We start from the raw sequence: 20,712 nt of genomic DNA on the forward strand, positions 1-20,712 counted from the left end.
ATATTAAGAATTGGCCTAATCCAGGGCACCCAGAAAGAGAAAGCCATCAAACCTGCAGAACAGACTGGCTCCCCATACAATACTTTTCCGGTCCGTGCCAGAAGGACTTTCCCTGGCTAGGTGCAGCATTATTAACAAATCCTTCCAAAAGAACTGCTTGCCCACATGCCAATATTACAACCTATAAAAAGAAAGAACCACCACCAGAACCACCAGAACCACCACCAGAACCACCACCACCACCACCACCCCCCCCCCACCCACCCATCCACTGGCAGGAGTCTTCACGTGCTTAACACTTCATACAGACTTCGTTGGTGGCAAGAGCAGCCCAGCCACAGTTCATAGGTGCAGACAAACTGTCGTCCCCCAGCAGTAACATGCCTGCAAGTTGCTCAAAGAATCGCAAACAAAATCTGACTGAACACTTCAAAACAGAGGCCTTGTCAGGAACTACATCACACTTCCCTACTTTTAATCGGACTGCGAAAAAAAAATGTCTTTGTGTCAGCTCAGGTGATCTGTATTTGTATTTTATGTGGCTTCAATGGTGCTTTAGCCCTGAGTATTATTAATTAACTAATTAATAAGCTCACGTTACAATGCCAAATTAAGCAAGTCCTCAAAGGCAGCAACCATTACCTCAACCTTGCCTACAACATGGCCTTCCTCTCCGCAAACAATCAAAAACATCCCTAATCTAGGCCATAATTATTTTCCAACTCGACTATGCAGACCACCATATCGATGTCTCCAAATTGAACACAACCAAACTCCAAGTCATTAAAAACAAGCCCATTAAAATATGATCTTTAGCCTTAATCCCATAACCAACCTTACTGCGGCTTTGAAGGATCCGGACCAGCTCCACAACTCCTTTCCACATATCTTCCAAGACCCACTCTGTCGCACACAGGACTAGAACCACAATTACACCTTCCTTCCTCCAGTGTACCGCTCCTCAAGAAGTCACAATACCATAAACACTGGATTGGAGGTTGTCTTTTTGCAATGCAAACTCCAAAACCTCCCAAATCTCTATTACCTCATCTGGGAATGGAGATGCAGAACCTTTAAAAGAAGCCTAAACAATCGTCTGTTCCGTCTCAGTTTTGTAACACTTCATTTCTTCAATGTTCTACTTTTCCGCATCCTCCTCCATGCACTTTGCCCATACAGCCTAGTATCTTGCCTTTTTGCACGCTCTGCAGTAACTGCATGACTTCCATTAGCGTGTTACGAACTATCAATAAAAAAACTGGACTGTTGATTAAGAAAAATGTAGGATGAATAGAAATAAGATAATAAATATACATAGTTGACTTTTACTAAAAGGGCATATAATCTCGATTGAAAATGAGGCCAGAAACTAGTAAAATGATAACAAAATGTTTTGATTATGGTGGAGGGGTAATATGCCTCTTTACAGAAAGCAGAATAGCAAACAGAATGCGCACATTTTTCACAGCAGAGTGCTTTGATGCAGTCTAAAAACTTAAGACATCGCATTAAACATAGAATGTTTAGAGGCAGTATACAAGGTGGGGTCCGATAAGGGCAACTCTTAAAATAGTGTCAAGCATAAAAAAACACCAGCTACGCTATAAACTTTTAATAAACTAAATGTAGCAATAGTGGCAACAGCAATGCTTCAAGTCGCCATGAAGAAAATCATGTTTTCTTTTATCTAGTGATTGCATGGGCCCGTTTCCTTGTAGCTCTGTTAACATAACCCAAGTCAATGGTACGGTGGATTCGAAACTGTACATTTCAGGCGAGACCCAAATATCTGCCTGAACCCTCCCCTTCTGGCGTAGCCTCCAAAAGGTGCGATTGTAGTTCAGATTTTGCCACTCAGAATTAATTGGTAATTAGGCTAACAAAATCCTCGATGGTGACTGATCAAATCCACATACGGCGCAGACACAGGGATTATCATTAAATGTACATACCCAAACTATTATCGCTGCCAGTTGGCCAGGATGTTATCCTGTCACGGATCTTTTTCCTTTTGCAAGAGTCATCCGACTTGACTGAAAGTTCCACTTCTTGCTTCCTGATTTCACGTACGAGCTGCATGCGGCACCTGGTAAACTCCTGGAAGGAAATCTTGCCGCTCTCGTGTGCCCCGAGCTGGCGCATGACTTCAGCCACCGACTCCTCCATGTTCAGCTGTCGACACACCATCAACAGGTCATTTCTACAAAGGGATCAGAAACACACAAATCGACAGAAAGGTTTTATTAAGTGCATACGCCTACGCAAAAAAACTGAACAATCCGAAAAATCTTTATTCAAACAACTCCAGATCCCAATTATTAAAGCTAATAGAAGTGACCATAATCAAGAAAGGCTGTTGCAACAGCAAACCCGCTTTTGGACTATGCCCAAACTAAATCCTTCATTCAAGGGCCATGGCCTTAGAAATGTAATCCAAGGAGTTTTGTTCTGCGCTTGTTAGTTAAGAAACGTACACACTATTTTCTGAAGAGTTTGTGAGCCAATGCCCACCTAAACGGCCAATGCCCACCTAAACGGCAGCAATTTCTGCATTGAGAGGATTTTTTTATATTACAACTTAACAGGGACATACAAGTTCTTCCAAACCTACAAATCACCCACATCTGCTTGCGTCTTTCCAGGTGCGAGCTCAGATGCACTGCCCCACCTCCCGTGTCAGACGCACAAGATGATATGCTCGAGGAGGTACTGGAGTCTCATCTCTCAGCAGTTAGGTGGGGGCAGAAACACATACCATCTATGTTAGAGGAGTACAATAACACATTTCCTGGCACACTTATTGCATGTTGCACTCTTGTGGAGTCCGATTTTGATGAAGTCAAAGTGCCTCAAGGCCTACGGGCAAATTGTGCTATACAAAAAAAATATAGCTAGCTAGATAAATAGTCAATGGCTACGAAGATCAAAACACTGAGTATGATCACCCTTCTGTCAAGAAAACAATGGGAGAAGTGTTTTTACATTAACAATGATACATAGTCTAACTCCTGCACCAACAGTGCCACAGAGCAGAAGCACATGGAGGTATTGCCACACTCATTAATGGTGCCTACCAAAACCCCTACGCATGTTAAGCGTGACAAGCACTCTTTGCAGTGCATCACAAGAGATCCCTCTCTTAAGACGATGGATGTTTCTAAGGCTGCCCTTACTCTCTGTAGCCCAGACATTAGATTCAACAGTTCTGGGTTTGGGATGGGGGGGATGGGGGGGGTGGGGGGGATAGGCTGTTGAGCAGTTCACGAGGTCATCAGAACACAGTGAGCGTGACAACACTTCCCTTGCCCTTCCTAACTGAAGTCATGCACTCTATATTAAGCAGACCACCATGTTTGACCTTGACTGATGCAACCTCCTTAGAGACACTGAAACAGACCCCCGTGCAAGAAGGGATAGGGCGAGGCTCTTGCAAATGTAGTTACCTTCCATACAGTAGCGAGCCAGGTGTATCGGAAGCAGAGGCGTAGAAAGGGTAGGGCCTGAGCGGGCAAGGCCCACCCAAAATCTGTTAATGCCCACTCAGCAGCACTGTGTGGGGATTTACAAATGTTAATGTCAGTGTGGTGGGCCCAACTACATTAGCTTTAGGCCCCACTTGCTAGCCAATCCTGGCTAGGCCTCTGATCAGAAGGGTCGATACCCAATGAATGGGTGTCAGCTAGGCCCTCCGCAGCAAGGGCCAGGATGTCGCCAAACATCAGGCTACACAAGACCCAGATGCATTACATTCATGGGGTCGAACGAGGGGCGATGTATTCAAAGAGGGATTAACCTACTCTCTGTATTGTCACTTATTAGCATTGATGTTGTTTAAAAAGGATAACTGTTTCTGTGGTCTTTCCTTAGAAAAGTAAATCCTGTACCGCGAGTCTAAAAGACGACAAGTAGACTGCATGTCCAAGTCTCAGTGTCCTCGGCGCATATTAGTTTGCAAACCCTTTCTCTAATTAGCGGGAAAAAGTAACGTTTTCCAATTAAAAAAAACGAAAACATGCCTAGGCTAAATTTTTTTAAAGTTTAACCAAATAAATGTACGTTCCACATAAGGTCGAAGAGCAGCCACAGGGCAAGTATGGAACAAAAGTGCATGTAGCTATAGGTTATATCACATTTTTACTCATAAAGACAGAATTTTTATTACATATTCATTTTCAGAGTGAAAAGATGGGCGTAAGGGAACGTGTTCTGCTTGCGTTCCTTCTATAGTTCAATTCATGGGTGAAAAGAAGGAAGCAATGTGGTATTTCCATTTTGTATTTTCACTGCTACCCTCGTCATGCATGATCACCTTTAATCATTAATTCCAATGGCATTTCTGTAGTTCAGGTTAAACCTCTTTGTATTAGATCGCAGGGCTGGAGCCAGAATGTCATGCCATTTGTAAAATTAGGCAAGGGCACAACATGCCACTGACAAGGATCATTACTAAATTACTGTCATATATAATTATTCTGAATGTACTACAGTGGGGATGAGCTCACTCTCACTTCCCTTGTCAGGTTTCAATCAACTTTCAAAATAATTAGTTCAAATAATAACAAATAGCGCCCAACAATGGTATACAATGAATTTTAGTGTTTCTTGTATTTTTGCATTGTTTGAACCTCACATTGGATCATAACCATAACCTGGTATGTGTAATTTTCTTTACGGATTTCACTTCATGGTGATTAATTGGGAATGGATTACAATGATGGGATTGTCACTGATTTACTAATAGTAGTGTTAACAGCCCTGTTGATGGACGGAGGTCCGAAATGCATTGGCAATAATATTGTGACACAGACTGGTCAGGAATAAATAAGAACATTTGATAAAACCATACAAAGAACTGTGGATTGATAATTTGGAACATAACTACCGAATGAAGAACTAATTATTTTGAAAGTTGATTGAAACCCCACAAGGGAAGTGAGAGTGAGCTCATCCAGGGATGGAAGTTGTCCGTCCCTACTTTGTGGATATTGCTATAACCTGGTGCCTAGGCTAAAGGGTGAGCCCCCATAAATAATTGGGAATCAATAAGCGAAACTTTGAAATGAAGCAGTGCCCACCCTACCTCCTAATTCCATAATTAATACATATGCCACGAATCAGGACACAGTGGCCTACTTCCGGGCCCTGTAGGGAAAAAATCAGCCCACATATGGGAGGTACTGTCATATGGGGTGGGGACTTCAATTGTACTCTAGACCCCAAAGCGGATAGAGCGGACGATAAACTGAATAAACCCAACCCAGCCGCTAGGACCCTGAACACCCTGCTGGGAGACTTTCAGCTGGAGGATGTGTGGAGGGTGGGCCAACCACACGAAAGACACTACTCACACTATTCAGCCCCACATAACCTATACACATGATTAGATTACATGTTCACCAGCCTAGAACTCTCCGGGGAAATAGTGAAGGCGGAATACAAAGCAAGGCTCCTATCAGACCACTCACCATTGATCCTAACGTGGCAGCATCAGCCCCCCAGAGACAAGATCCCAACATGGCGGCTCCGAGCCGAAGCACTGAAAGATGCTGAATTTAGAGAGGACCTAAGAAGAGATAATGGAATATTTCCAAAACAACACCAGAAGTATAACATCGGAAAGCACCCTGTGGGAGGCATTTAAGGTAGTCGTCAGAGGGGCAGCAATATCAAAATCCAGAGGGCTCCAAAAGGGAAATAACGAAGAAGTTGCAAAAAACTGAAATAATTATGAGCAACAGAGACACCTCATTAGAACAGGCCGAAACCATGAACCAATTACGCCAGGAATGTGGGGTATACTGGGAGAGACTATGTAACCTAAACTATAAGAAATACATTGAACGGCAACATGCAGGGGGTGGGGTAAATCAGGAAGGCTGCTGGCATGGCTATACAAACAAGAAACCCCGAGACAAGCAATAAGTGAGATAAAGGGAGAAAATGGCAAAACATTAGACACCCAAGAGGGTGTGAACAAAGGTTTTGTGGAGTTCTACCAACACCTATATGAAGACACTGGAGAGGCAGACGAGAATGAAATGAGGGAGATACTACAGGATATTGGGCTACCTAAACTGAGTGTGGAGGAGAGAGAGAATTTGGACGCCCCCATTACACTAGAGGAGCTGGAAATAGTGGTCAGGCAACTACCAACAAGTAAGACCCCGGGGACGGATGGGTTCCCCAGTGAGTTTTATAAAGCGTACAAGGCAGAGGTACTTCCCCTGCTGTTAGCAATGCTGAATGAGGCCTTCGAAATAGGGAGACTACCAAACTCCCTGAGAGAGGCAATAATCATCCCGCTTCTCAAGCCAAACACAGATTGTAGTTCAAACAGACCGTTATCCATGTTAAACCAAGATGGTAAAATATTAACAGCAGTACTAGCCAATAGACTCAAATTAGTCATAGACAACCTCATACACCACGACCATATATGTTCCACATAGGAGCATCGCCGACAATCATAGATGGATTCACTGCATCATGGAAGAGACTGAAAGAGACGCAAACGCCTTCGATTCAGTAAGGTGGCCCTGGTTGATGGCAGCTTTAAAAGAATAATGGTATGGGGCCTGGGTACCTGGAATGGGTGAAGATGTTGTACAGCTTGCCACTTGCCAGGGCCAAGACGGGGGCGATCACCTCGGATGAATGGCTGCTCAGTAGGGGCACTAGACAAGGCTGCCCATGGTCACCCATGCTGTATATCCTAGCACTGGAACCCTTAGCAATATATTTAAGGCAACAATACGAAGAAGTAGGAGTCTACACCAGAGAAGGCCCGCATCCAATATCCTTGTATGCAGACGATAGGCTGCTGTACGAGATACCCAGAAGAAAACTTGCAATACATCCTAGAAGTGATGGAGAGATTTGCATCATACTCCGACATAGCAGTTAACCCCAGAAAGTCAAGAATATTCCCCCTAAGGAGATACAAAGGGATGGCTAAAAACGACCTGCGAGTCCTACAAATACCCTGGAAGACTAGCACATTCAGATATTTAGGAATCAGTATCTATCATAATATAGAAGACGAATACAGGCACAATACAGTGAAAGCAGTAACTAACATTGAGAACAGCATGAAGTTTTGGGACAAACCTCCCTTAGCCATGATGAGAAGGGTAGCATTGTTGAAAATGGTGGTGTTGCCTAGGCTGCTACACTTCTTTGTGAATATCCCATACATGTTGCCCAAACACTTCTTTAATAGGCTACAGAGCACGTGCAGAAGCTTTATCTGGCACATTAGAAACCGAGTGGCTCTATGGAAGCTACAAAATGCGTATGAGAGAGGCATAAAATTATCCAACTTCGAAATATACCACCTGGCTAGGCAACTACAGTACGGCTAACTGAAAACACGACAGCAGAGTCCAGACTGCTGAAATCAGAATGCACACCCTTCTTCCTAAAGGAACTAATATGGCTACCCAAGTCCGAACTATAAGGGAGATCTAGGCTGTTAGAAATGGGATGGCAGACATGGTGCAAGGCGAACCGGATCATGAAAAACCAGACTCTGTGCTCCCCCAAGTGCCGCTAGTGGCACTGGGGGAGGGAGGGCGGATATACAACTAAGGAAGATGATGGGAAACGGTGGGCATAGCGACAGTGGGGGATGTATGGCAGGAAGGAAAAGCATTGGAATTCACGACTCTAATGGGCAATACATCACCTACATTAGACTGGTAAAGCAGATCAAAGCCACTTGGTCGGAAGCAGCGCTAGAAGATGAACCAGACTCGGCTATAGAGACAATATACAATATCTCGGAAGGAGGGCACGAAGTATCCCGGACATACAAACTAATAATGTCCAGGGTTGGGAAAGAGGTGATCCAATTGAGACGGGAATGGGAGGAAGATGCAGGGGAGCCTATGCAGGATGGACAGTGGGAGATAGTACAAAGATACCACAAGAAAGTGTCCAGGAACGTGAGGTTACAACAGATCCAGTTATATGTGACCATAGAGCGTACATGACCCCCCCCAAAAGATAGCCCGATTTAGGAACACTACAATACAAATGTGCCCCAAGTGTGGAGAAGTAAATGCGGGGATGATGCACATGTTTTGGGCATGCCCGGAAGTCCACAGATTCTGGGAAGAGGTCACCTACCAACTTGCTGAGAAAGGTATCACGCTAGATGTGAAATCAGTATGGGCGTGCATGATGGGAGGATGCTCTAGACCACGTAAAATAAAGCATGTGGGCAAGCTCAAGAAAGCGCAGTGTGATAGGACTGACAGAGGTGGTCAGGGGGAATACTGTATTTGGTGTGTATCGGGCTGTGGGTGGCTACGGAATTGAAAGAGGGACTGGGCGGTCGCAGGGCTTCGAATCAGTAGTGGTATAAGAAGGAGGGTTCGGGTGATGGCGAAAGGCTCAGAGAGTTGAGGCGTGGTGGGTAGTACAGAGGTGTCTGGCTAGGTGTTGATAGGTGGTGGTGCATGGGGGATGGGAAAGGGAGGGGATGGGGGTTGAGGGAGAGAGAAGGGGGAAACTGTGTACAAGGGGGGAGGCATGGGTAGTAGAGGGGATTGTGGCAGTGGGGGTAGGAGACTGAGGTGGATTGAGAAGTGTAGGGCAGGTGAGACAAGCACAGTTGAGGGCAAGGCTCATTGTCTACCTCTGTGTTTTGTGCGTTTGGGTGCTGAGGGAGTGTGCGAGAGGGTGGCGGGGGTCAGCGGGAAAGGGGGTGGAGGCAATGGTTCGGGAAAGGGCAACACGCACCACACTCAGTGAAGGGATGCGGCTAGTGGGATGAGGCCATTTGGGGGTGGTCAGTGTGGTGGAGAAGATGATTGGGCAAGGCTTGCCAAGATGAGTGTATTTGAGGCAAAGGGGGTAGCGCCAGACAGGGGAGGGCTTCCCCGTAATTCCTCCTGGGTGGGTGTGGCGAGAGTGTGGGACAAGTCAAGTGTGTGTGTGAGGAAGGGTGTCTGTTTGGAGGGTGCTGGGGGGAGGGGGAGCAGTTGGGTTGATAGGAGCCTCCCCTTGTGTGGGAGATGAGCTGAGGTGTCTGGTGGTCTCTGGGTTTGTAGCTGAGGGTGCCAGGGGCGGCGAGAGAGGTGCAGGGTATGTTTCAGAAAGAAGGCACAAGGGTTGAGTTGGCAGAGGGCCCATATTTTTGAGAGCGCCAGAGAGCTCCTCTGTTCCGAGAGTTGGAGGGTCGGTGCTGCGAGGGTGTGGGTTCTATGGGAGGGCGGGTGGTAGTGAGGGTTTGGAGGAGTCGGAGGGCTGGGAGTGTGTGAGAACTTCATGAGTATGAGAGTGGTGTAGTGTGTGCTGAGAGGGGGTGTGTATGTCAGGGGTGTGGGTGTTTGTGCTATTGGGTTTGGGGAAGAGGGTGCATGGTGAAGGGTGGAATGCGGAAGGGGTGTGTTCCGGCGAATTTGAGGGCTCCATGTGTAAGTGAGCAGATGGGTTGTGGTGGGAGGCAGTGTGTCTTTGTGCATGATTACAGGTGAGTGGTGTAAAGGGTTCAAGAAGGAGGGAGCGAGAGTAGGTGGTATAGGGCGGATGTGTTCTGGAGTGCTTGAAAGCTGTTCTTGTATGTGGGAGTGGTGGTGGGTTGTATGTGGTAGTGTGGTCATCAGTGCATCTGGATCAGTGCGGCAGTGCTCTACAGCAAGGTGAGGGTGTGGGGGATCTAGGTAGTGCGAGTGTCTGGCTTGGGAGTATGCTGATCGCCATGGTCGTGCAAGGGTGTGGCTGGTGGTGGGCGGGTTGGAGACACATGGTGTAACTCTTGAGGTACAACTCAGATTTGAGAGTCTGATCGGAGCGCAAAGATACCCAAACTAGAGGCAACAGTGGCTAGTGCATCCAGATTGGGGAGAAGGGCCCAAGATGGGTGCACAACAGTAAAACCAGTAACCTCTAACTTTGGGATACCTGTGCCCAAAATGGGGGCACAACAGTAAATGCAGTAACCCAATATTTGGGATACCTGGACCTAAAATGGGGGCAGAGTAGTAAAGGCAATAACACTCAGAATTGGGATACCTGGATAAAGGGGAAAGGGCCTAAGACGTGTGCGCAACAGTAAAACCAGAAATCTCTACATTTGGGATACCTGGACCTAAAGCATGGGAACAAGAATAAATGCAGTAACACTCAGACTTGAGATACCTGGACCTAAAATGGGGGCACAACAGCAAATGCAGCAACGCTCAGAATTTGGAAACCTGGATAGAGGGAGAAGGGCCCAAGATGGGTGCTCAATAGTAAAACCTGGCTAGCTAAAGCAGTAAGGCAAGATATGGTCTAAGAAAGAAAGTAACACAGTTGGGCTAGCAGCTAGAAATGGCTTGCATGCAAATGTGTGGCAGATTTCAAGCTTTTAAGTAATAGGACAGGTTGGACAGTTTGATGGGGGCCATTAATGGGTGGTCCCCCTGTCTGGACCTTATTTACTTTTTCAGTAGCAGCTGGTTGACAGCTGTGCTGCAGGCACTGCTGGAGAACACTGGCAAACACAATCTGGAGCTGCTTCTAACGGGAGCTGTCCTTTGCCTCGTGTTCCTTCGCTGGTGGCAGCCTGGGCAGAGGCTGCCCCGATGCGTTAACTTAAATTGGGCCGAAACCTCAATCAGCAGTCAGGGGGCAGGACAGATGGAGTCGAGGAAGCAGTAAGAGGGATTCAGGTAGCGCAACACACTATGATGTGGAAAGCAGACAATGATTTTCAAAACCCACAAAACGCTTGCAAGATACAACTGGATGACGATTCCTATGCAGGCACTCACTCACTCACCACAACACAGGTCGGCAAAAAAGGCTGTGCAGAGCGTCTGAGATGTACACTCTACACAATACACAAACACAGGGCCCACGACCCAATCAGCAGTCAGGGGCAGGAAGGAAAGCAGGCGAGAGGGAGGGATGAAGTCGGGGAAGAAGGTAGAGGGATTCAGGTAGTGCAACGTGCCGCGATGCAGAAAGCAGTACAATTATTTTTAAAAACCCACAAAATGCTTGAAAGATACAGCTAGATGACAATTCCTATGCAAACACTCACTCACCACAACACTGGTTGGCCGAAAGAAGTATAGCCAGATACAACAATTCAAAATTAATAACAGGTTATTTTCTATTAGAATTCACAAGCGCACCTTCTACCAACAATATTAGGAACATGGCACTGTAAGGAAATCCCGGAATTGCATTTTCCCATGAGTTCACAATTGAAAGATCCACATATTAAAATTACAAATGCATTTTCTCTACAATGGAACTGAATTATAGAAATATGCTGAGAAATAGAGTTCCTTTAAGCTTCAAGGCTGTGAAAATAAGTGTTCTGTGTCCCAGGTTGAGCTGTTTTGCTGATAATCACACTCAAAGAAGATTGGGCCTTAGTATTTTTCTACATTTGGCGGAAGTTCCAACTTCCATATACATTTCTCTGCATGTCCTTTGCATAGACATAAACTGTAAGTAAAATGGCCTTACAAATGGATGCAGTCTGAACTTTTTATTGTTTGCTTGGTTAATTACAAACCATAGACTCACTATGTAATAATACACAAATACAGACTTTACAATAATCATACGAGACAAATCATCCAGTCAAACTCATTCAAATATTTACATCATACTGTCATCGCCCAAAATCAATCCCAACCTCAAACAGTAATCTAGATCTATTTTTAAACTCAATCCAGACATAAAATGCAGCAGAAGTGATAGCTAAAGAATTCCCAGAAAAAGAAATAAAATCAAAATTGATCAGAATCTATATCTTCAAGTCTATAGAGAAAACATGTAAAACCCTTTACATAGTTATCTGCTAAAATGTGCCAATTGGTTAAGACATGGCGTATAGTTTTGACCTTCCTCTTACAGAGTCCACACACTTGTGTACCGTAAATTATACCCTGCCATGCACCTATATTCTCGTATGTCTGAAGTTGATTAATTTTCATACGCAACATAAAATCCCTAAGCACTCTTATTATTACATTTTTATCAAATAGCTAAACCCCAAGTCGCATATTCAGTACAGTTGTCTTTCTCAGTTAACTTCAGAATTAATAGATATCTATCCCAGAGATCAGCTTTATGGTTCTTAGACTTAATTGCAACTGAAAGAATAAACGGTTCTTATTAAAATCAACTGAGCTAAAAAATACATTTAAAAAAAAACAACAAAAACAAGAATCTAATTTCCAACATATTAAAATCTTTAGTTTTCGCTCTTACCCTTGAACATGCACAAGAAACGGCACAGTAGAGAGCCACCTTCCTGATCCATATTCAGTCATTCACATTGCTTAATCAACCAGGATGTTTGCAGTGACATCAATCCAATCTCGCTGCAAGTGATTTAGACAGGGGTGCAATTAGGTAGTCCCAAACAATATCTCCAGATCTTCCCTTCAAGGAAGTGCATCCATTGGACTTCTACATTTGTGAAAGCTTCCAACCCATACAAAGTGCCTGGTAAATTACAGCTTCTATACAATTTAATGAGGCCCATTATAGAATATCCACCTCTATCTGTAATTATTGATTTAATAACTCATTCTTTTTAGAATGTAAGCCATAATAAAACCTGCAAGTCCTTTAATATTTAATTTGTAGTTTATTTGTATACATAAATGAACAATCATGAAAAAGATCAATGGGGGTATTGTCTATTTTCCACAGAAACCCCAACCCTTCTTTCCACAGCCACAAATTATAATTACTTTGGTTTTGGCCACATTGATAGTCAGGCCATTAACTTTGGAGTAATAATAATAATAATTTAGCATTTATATAGCGCTACGAACCCTCAGGTATTTGAGCGCTGCTTATTATTACCCACGGTGTGTGGTGCTCATTTATTGACCTCGGAAGGGTGAAAGGCTGAGTTTGGCCCTGCTGGGATTTGAACCTGCGTCAGCAGGCTCTGCACAGATGTCAAAGCGAGCGCTCTACTGGCTATGCTAGCAGACCGGCTATCAAGTGTTGATAGCATTAATACTCCACTGCAGACCTACTGCAGTCTTCTCCATCAATAAGGTATCATCTGCGTAAGGAAGCCATGCAAAAGATGAGTTACCTTTTCTTGGTGGAAGGTGTCTGCAACTTCTCCAAGATTGTTGCATATCGGAGACAAAGATTATAGAGCAGGGGTGCTAAAACGCAGACCTGCTTAACTCCAACATTACTCTCAATATCACCAGAAATGAAACCCCTAGAATCCAATCTAATACATACAGATGGGCTTTGGTATAATTGAATGATCATATTCAACAATGATCCATTACATCCAAGGTCCAATATCTTCTGCCATAAAAGGGTGCAGGCACAGAGTCAAAAGCCTTAGAATGGGCAATGTAACAAATGTACAACTTATTTTCATTAGAAACCAGAGCAGACCTGATCAAATTAATTAAAACAAATCTATTTACCATTGTATTCAACCCTTTTTAAAAACCTGTTTGTTGGGGAGGAATGTGTTTATTTTCTTTTATCCATTCATCTAGTTTCTCTAATATGCATGATGCAATTATTTTAGATTTAACATTGTATAGCGCCAAAACACTATAATTATTGTCAGTTCGTACACCCTTCTTAAATATGGGCACCATGTTAGCCCTTTTCCAGGAAGGAGTGACACTACCAGAGTTAACAATTTTTACAAAGAGAGTATAAAGAATCTCAGCCCATTGCTCCGGTTGAGCTTTAATCACCACTTTCGGGATACATTCGGGCCCAGGTGCCTTCATCATGGCCTTCTTCCCTGTAGTACAGCTTCTTTGTACAATTCATCCAAACATTCAGATATTACATTAGCCAAAGCTTTATCTCCAATTTTCATGAATTTACCTACATAATGCCAAAATGTGCGACTGTCATTGTTAATCATGGCTTAATAAACAATCATCCAATTCACATTGTGTTGGGACTGCTTATGTTGTCTGATACAGTTTTTATATTTCAAACTTATATTTGCGATAGTCCTAGCTTTCGAAAATGCATCAATATTTGGCTGTTTTTTAGCACACCATTTCTGCACAATATCTTTTCCTTTTTGCAACAATTTTAGCATCAAACACTTATTTTCTGACATATTGGGATAGACAATTTTCCTTTCAACATTATGTGTAACGTGAATAGCCGGCTTGTGAGGTTGTGTGGTTCTTTCCTCTAATTTTTTGGAAGTTTGGCAGAGGAATTTCATCGGAGGTACTGAAGACCAGAGTTGTAGCGGGCGCCGAACTCCAATCTGATGCAGGCCCAGGGAGCATCAAGCTGCACTGCACTGACCACTTCGAGATACAGAGGTACTTGCAGTTAGGAACGTGCAGTTTACAGCGGTGCCGTTTGTTGAGCCCCGGCCCTGGCTACCGTCTTAGCACGGGGAGAGATGAGCGTGCAGAGGTTCTGTGAAAGCCTCTGCCACCTTGATAAACGGTAAGCGGAATAAGTGTGTTAGGTGTGAACGGGTGGCAAGCTCGGTTCACTTATGTACAGACAACAGAACCCTTAGGCATTCCATTGGTTCCGAATGTAGAAACATGGAAACACAAGAATTTGGCCATTAGTGTGCTGTTGGGGGCGTTGTAGCCCGACAGGAGACTGCAAGGTTAATCTCTTTGGATCCTGCCAGCCCAGTCAGACACGCTGTACACGCTACACTGAGGCAGACGAAGCTCCCGGTCCTGCCCACACCGTTTGTGCGGTACAGGGGCTGGGGGATTGCTGTCTAAATTCGTGCAAGGATTGCTTGGACTTCTACACCCATATAACAAAGTGGAGTCAAGTGGGAATTTGCCGAAGTTCGATGGGTGTCGCAGTAAAAGCAGTTTAAAATTGAACATCTGCTTGTTGGAGAAATGCTGACACCAAAGAGCCCGCCCGCGATTCAAACCCCTCTTCAGGTAAAATGGGGTGTTACTGCGGGGAATGTGAACGATGTGGTGGATGGTGGTCAGGACTGGGAATTGACAGATGGGATTTACCCCACCCCCGTGCCTCCCCGGCCCCTATTTCAAACTCTGAGCGAAGCGACAGAGACAGGGGGGATTGTGGATGTGAGTTTGTTAGCAGAGCAGGCTGACTTGAAGCACGCTGGAGAGGCGTCATTGGAGGATAGAAAGTGCTCAGAGGCAAACAAAGATAAAGGGAAGTCTGCCCAAATGGACAAGAGCGCAAAAGCCAAGAAGGGAATTGTGAGGAGAGTGGGATTGAAGCACGGCGGTGACCAGTAAGTGGACAGAATGCAGACTTAGCACCCCTTTTGGCTTAAGAGCTGACTGATCTTACTATTAAAATCACCCATCAGAAAAGACTTAGCCTGGTGAGAGTCAAGGATTGGTTAAGGATCTTGGACAAATCTTTAAAACAGGCTGATTTCGTTGAGGAACTGCATGCTTCCAAAATGGGGATCTTGTCCGCTCGCCCAGACAGAGTGATGTGCCCAACACAGTGGAGATCTGTACAACAGCAAACAGACGATAGGACTGAGGTGCTGCCAAAGGAAGTGGTCAAAGCTCAGGAGATGAAAGGAGTGGATGGACCAGGTATGGATGGTGAGGAAGGTCAACGTAATAACCCATAAGTGAGGCCATTGCTAATGAAAGTGCTGATGACCAAGTGTTCATGGATGGGGATGATGCTCTTCTACCATCTCGTCGGCATAGTCGTCCAGTCAACATTCTCATCAACGCTCTGGATGTCTTGATGAGAGCAGATGGACTAGAGAAGCCTTTTTGCAAACAGATCATGATGTCCTCCATAACAACATCCTTATTGCCTTTTACAAAGCTGCACGAGTCTTTATGTACTAGCTTGCTGGATCAGTCCTCCCTAATTGCAGCTATGTCTAATAAATTGGTAGGACGGGAGTCCCTGGCTAATGAGGCCGATTCCCGTTTAGACAAGGAGGCGGAAGCATCTGCCAAGTGGCAAAACCGTGTATGCGACTTGGCAAGGAGAAAATCTTTAGATACATCTTTAATGATGGAGGCTCTCTTGTCTGACTGTAAATGGATGAGCGCACATTTTAAGAACACGCAACTGACAGAAAGATTCGCCCCTCACAAGGAAGGAGTAATAAAATAACATAACAAGCCGGCCGAGGCTTGTCGGCCGCTGCCGGATAAGTGATCTCGTTGATCTAATTGAGAAAGATCAGGATGATGACAAGAAAGGATACGAGTACCTCGGTGTGGGCTAAGATCGAGAGCCAAATGGACACGGCTACAAAACCCAAAACTTCGATAGGGCAAAGATCAAGTACAAAACAAAAACTACCAATAGAAAAATTTATAAGGAGCTTTAGAACACTGGAAGAAAAAACAATTGGAAGCATGCAACAAGAAAAACTTAAACCCCCCCTCTTGTGGAGGTGAAAAGAGCTAGAGAGAAGGTCAAACTGCAGGAGAAACCTCAGAGACGGGAAAACAGCAACCAAAGATCAAGTAAGAAGCCCAGCTTGCGGGCTAGTGCGAAGATTGTTTTGGAACGAATTGTGGCAGGGCCGAATGTGCCAGCACTAAACAGGAGGAATGTCCTAAAATTTCTGCACTGCATCCTTCCTGCTCATCGGATTTCATCAGGGGATATAAAAATTGTGGAATGTGTCATGGAAATAAGGACCGATTGGGTCATACTACATTTGAATTCACAAGAAAAGAAGGATTTACTGCTCTCATTAAAGGAGAAGTTTCTCCCAGTGGGCTATGATATAGGTGACTATCACACAAGAATTAGAGCGAACTGGAGAGGCGACAATCCCCAAGAATGAAATCAAGAGTGACTTGGTGACAGAGGTTGTGAAAATGGGAGATCGAAAGCCAAAAGGTGTCTGTGGACAAAGTAGACCTAAAATAATCTACTTTTCTAAAAAAGACCTGACCTTACTGAAGTTTACGGTGGCAAACCAAGAAGAAAAATCAACTGGAGAGAGAAAAAGCCTAGAAGATGCTAAAATGGAGGATCGATCCTGGGGCTGATTAACGGGGGCGCTTGAAAAGTCAAAGGGGGAAAAGACTCAGAGGCGTTGAACTGGAGTCCATCAGAATTGCCTCATGGAACACCAGAGGTTTTAAGGCTCTGTTTGCAGAAAAATCCCCTGGTTCGGATACATTTGATATACTCTGCTTTCAAGAGTCATGGTTAAGAACTCTGCCCCTTGGTGAAGGATATGCTGCCTATTTGAATCCAGACCCTATAGGTTTAACTGTACGTCCCTATTCAGGACTCCTAACCCTGATCAAAGCAGGGACTGGTTTGAATGTAGTGAGTATGGAATGCCCCAACCCCTACGTGACCCTGACAATATCGGGTGAGAATCAAATTATTCCACTTCTCCTTATTAACATCTATTGGAGAGTAAACATATCCAATGAAGTCAAATTTCATAGTCAATCACGAGGGCAATGGATGATGTAATGAGAGAGGGAGATCCCCTAGAATTATCATTTGTGGAGATTTTAATATCAAACTGCTAAGTAAAGCTGGTAGTCCATTGAAAGAAGGCAAACTAGAGGGCTGAGCCCAGAAGTGGATGCAAAGTATGAGTGAGAGAGACATGTATATGCTTAATGCCCAGACAGAGGGCGATATCCCTGGAAGTTGCACGTGGAAATGTGGGGAGTTAAAATCTTGTACCGATTACTGTTTCGGGTCAGAAAATTTAAGAGATGTCAGCAGTTTTGAGATAGTGCCGCAGAAATCTAGCGATCACGACCTGCTGACAATCTCTATATCTGGGTGGAAATTAAGGGAATGCTCCAAGAAAATGGGAGAGGTTGAATTAGAATTGGGAAAATAATTGTGTAAGGCTAAAACCTAAGGACATGACACAAATAGCTGATCGATACAGGGTTTCAATGAAAATCCAAATGGGGTGGACTACCTGGGAATTCTGAAAGAATTCACCAGGAGAGAGTCCAATAAACTATAAGGGGAATTGATTCAGAAGCATGTCTATGATTTAGAACTGTTGTGAGAAGACAGATGTGAAGTTCCATCAGAAAGATTTGGAGGGACGGGGAAAATCTAAAAGACAGAGAGAATACTCAAAACCAGGCAAAAACATCGGAATTGGCTGACTACTACTAAAATGATGAGGGCCCAGAAAGATGCAGAGTGCATGCTTATAGCAGTTCGTGCTAAAAACACCAGAAATATGTGGGAGTCGACTAATAATGGAGGAGTAGTTCGGCCAGCAAACTCATTAGTATGGTAACGGAAACGGCCTGAGTTACCCATTATACGGCCCTATTCTCTCTTGGGTAGAGGAGAAGAGAGCGGTTCCCCAAGTCCGAATTTGGAATTTTGTTTTTGATGAGATTGATGCTGAAATCATGATAGGAAACCTAAGTGAATCCAGGGCAACAGGGCCCTATGGCCTCTCCAATCAGGAATTTAAGAAGAACATGGGTGAATGGGGAAAACTTCTAGTAATAATGTTTACACAGATTATGCAGAAAAAGAGAAGGCCAGCAACTTGGAGAGAAGCCAACATCGTCCCCATTTTCAAAAAAAGGGAGAGGGCTGAACCCAGAAACTACCAGCCCATTGCACTATTAGACTCGTTGGGAAAGCTATTTGCTACTGTACTAATGAGGAATTTAAAGGCTTGGCCGGATAAGAGTGGAATCCTAGACCTGAGACAAACGGGTTTGTTAAAGGAGTAGGGACATCACTCAACAACTTTATTATTAACATCCTTAAAGAGAGGGCATTGGATTCTATTTGGAAGATAAACGTATCATAGTGATAAGATGATCTAGAGACTGGAAAGGATTGAGGAATTAAATGTTAAAGGTTTAAATTTGCTTTCTGTTGTAAACCAAATAAAACATTTTAATTAAAAAAAAAGAAAATAGAGTTTAATTTAGATAAAATAATATTCTTGCTTTTTTCAAAGTTAGAGTCTGAAACTTCAGCCATTAAACGAGGGTCACTAAATAGCCCCAAAAGTAGATCATTAAACTTCTCTACATTAGTTCCTGACCCTCTTAATTTGTTTTTCTGCATTTCATATTCAATCATCCCTAAAATGTTATTCCTTTCAGATCGAATGCACAGATCAACTTCACAAGACAGGACGACATGATCACTAATGTTAGTTACAATTGGAACGTAGCCAGTGATAAGATCTTTCAGTGGCCGTGAAACAAATATAATGAATGCGAGATGAGCTCCTAAACCAGGTACATGTAACCGTATTGTTAGGATCAGCTAAGTCCCTACATACATTAAGGAACTTTCAACTGCATCCATCTAAAAAAAGATAGGCCAATCATCATCACACACAAAAGCACTAGCTGACATCTCAGAATAGTCATTATCAAAAGATTGGCATTTCGCATTAAAATCACCCACTATCAGAAATGGCCCCCACCAGAGTTGTGAACCCATGAGTGAAGAACATTGCTAATATAGTTCTGCAACAGTACAATGCTTTCCCGGATGGTCATATAAATTGACCACAAGTATGTCAAGCTGTTGCTCAATACCTACTCCAGAGATGACCACAGATAGGGGATTTTGTGTTTGTAAATGAGGCAGATATTCAACCATCTTTAAATCCACACTCACAATCAGCAATCCAGCCATAGGTCTACCAGAGCTCCTCTTAGTAGAAAGTCTAGGAATCAATGTATTTCCATCCACAAAGCAGGGCCAGATGAGCCAAGTCTCTTGAATGCAAAATATATTAGCATTTAAGAGGAGATTCTGACCTTGCGGATGTTTCAAAAAGGACTGAAAGCCCTGAGAATTCCAAGAAATAAACCTAACTTTTCTATGCGACTCTGGGCTATACAAATTCTCAGCCTAGCAGCTTCACCCACTCAAAGCCACAGGCAACCATTTACACTCCTCCTGATATTCATCAAGTTTAAAATTATTAATGTTAGTTTGAAGTTGTTTTTTGTTCTGCACGTTCCGAATGTCAGATGGTCTAGTAGGACCGTTATTGTATCCTTCTTCCTTGCATCCCCCTTTTTGCCTTGCGGTGCATTGAAACACCATGTGTTGTATAGGCGCCTTACAAATATACAATAAATAAAAATAAAAATCACGTCCAATATCCGCTTTAACCATCTCTAGATTATTCAGCCCCTTGAGGTGCCAAAAAGTATCCCTCTCAATTCGTCTTCAATTGTTCGAATAGGAGCAAGCTCAAAACCCATCTTCAAAAAGATCATGGCATACAAAGAAATGTATTCAACAAACAAGGAGTAGGTAAAGTGCACTACTGGCCAATCAATTTGACTCCCCAATTCCGGTACCTTTATCGCAAAGTGATCAATGGAAGAGACGACCTGCAATTGACGAATATTGTGCAGGATGTGTAACACCCAGCTTCTATTAAAAAAGGGGCCGTCAGTCACCATAGTTTTGACAATTTTGATCTTGGATGCGTTATATTCATTGAATCTAGCCAGATAACTCAATCTAGTTACCCCACTGATCACCTACAACTCGCCCTTAGCCATAGCATATTCAACCCATCCATTGTTCACACAATAGAACTAGACAGACTTCAATATGCAGGGGGACGGGTTAAATCCTCTGTCATACCAACCTTTTTGCCTGTTCTTGAGTGTTACCTTTAACAACCCACTGATCCAAAGGACCAGACTTTGACCCCAAGAGGTATAGGTTTAGTTTTCTCGCCCATTAATGCTTTTCCCGAATTAGTACTACCAGGAATTAATTTGCTACCCTCTAGCAGCTTTGCACTGGCCT

At 43.8% G+C, this 20,712-nt stretch overlaps 1 protein-coding gene across 2 annotated transcripts in view; it reads right to left on the reverse strand.

Moving 5' to 3' along the window:
* MCC (MCC regulator of WNT signaling pathway) overlaps positions 1 to 20,712 on the reverse strand; it is a 2,118,336-nt gene that overhangs the window by 2,046,072 nt on the left and 51,552 nt on the right. For both annotated transcript variants that reach the window (XM_069625509.1, XM_069625508.1), the window contains exon 2: positions 1,953 to 2,200. In XM_069625509.1, coding sequence (XP_069481610.1) covers positions 1,953 to 2,200 — 248 coding nt within the window. The remainder of the gene's footprint in view (positions 1 to 1,952; positions 2,201 to 20,712) is intronic.

Source organism: Ambystoma mexicanum, chromosome 6p, assembly GCF_040938575.1.
Source record: "Ambystoma mexicanum isolate Mex_15411 chromosome 6p, UKY_AmexF1_1, whole genome shotgun sequence".
Classification (NCBI taxonomy): Eukaryota; Metazoa; Chordata; class Amphibia; order Caudata; family Ambystomatidae; genus Ambystoma; species Ambystoma mexicanum.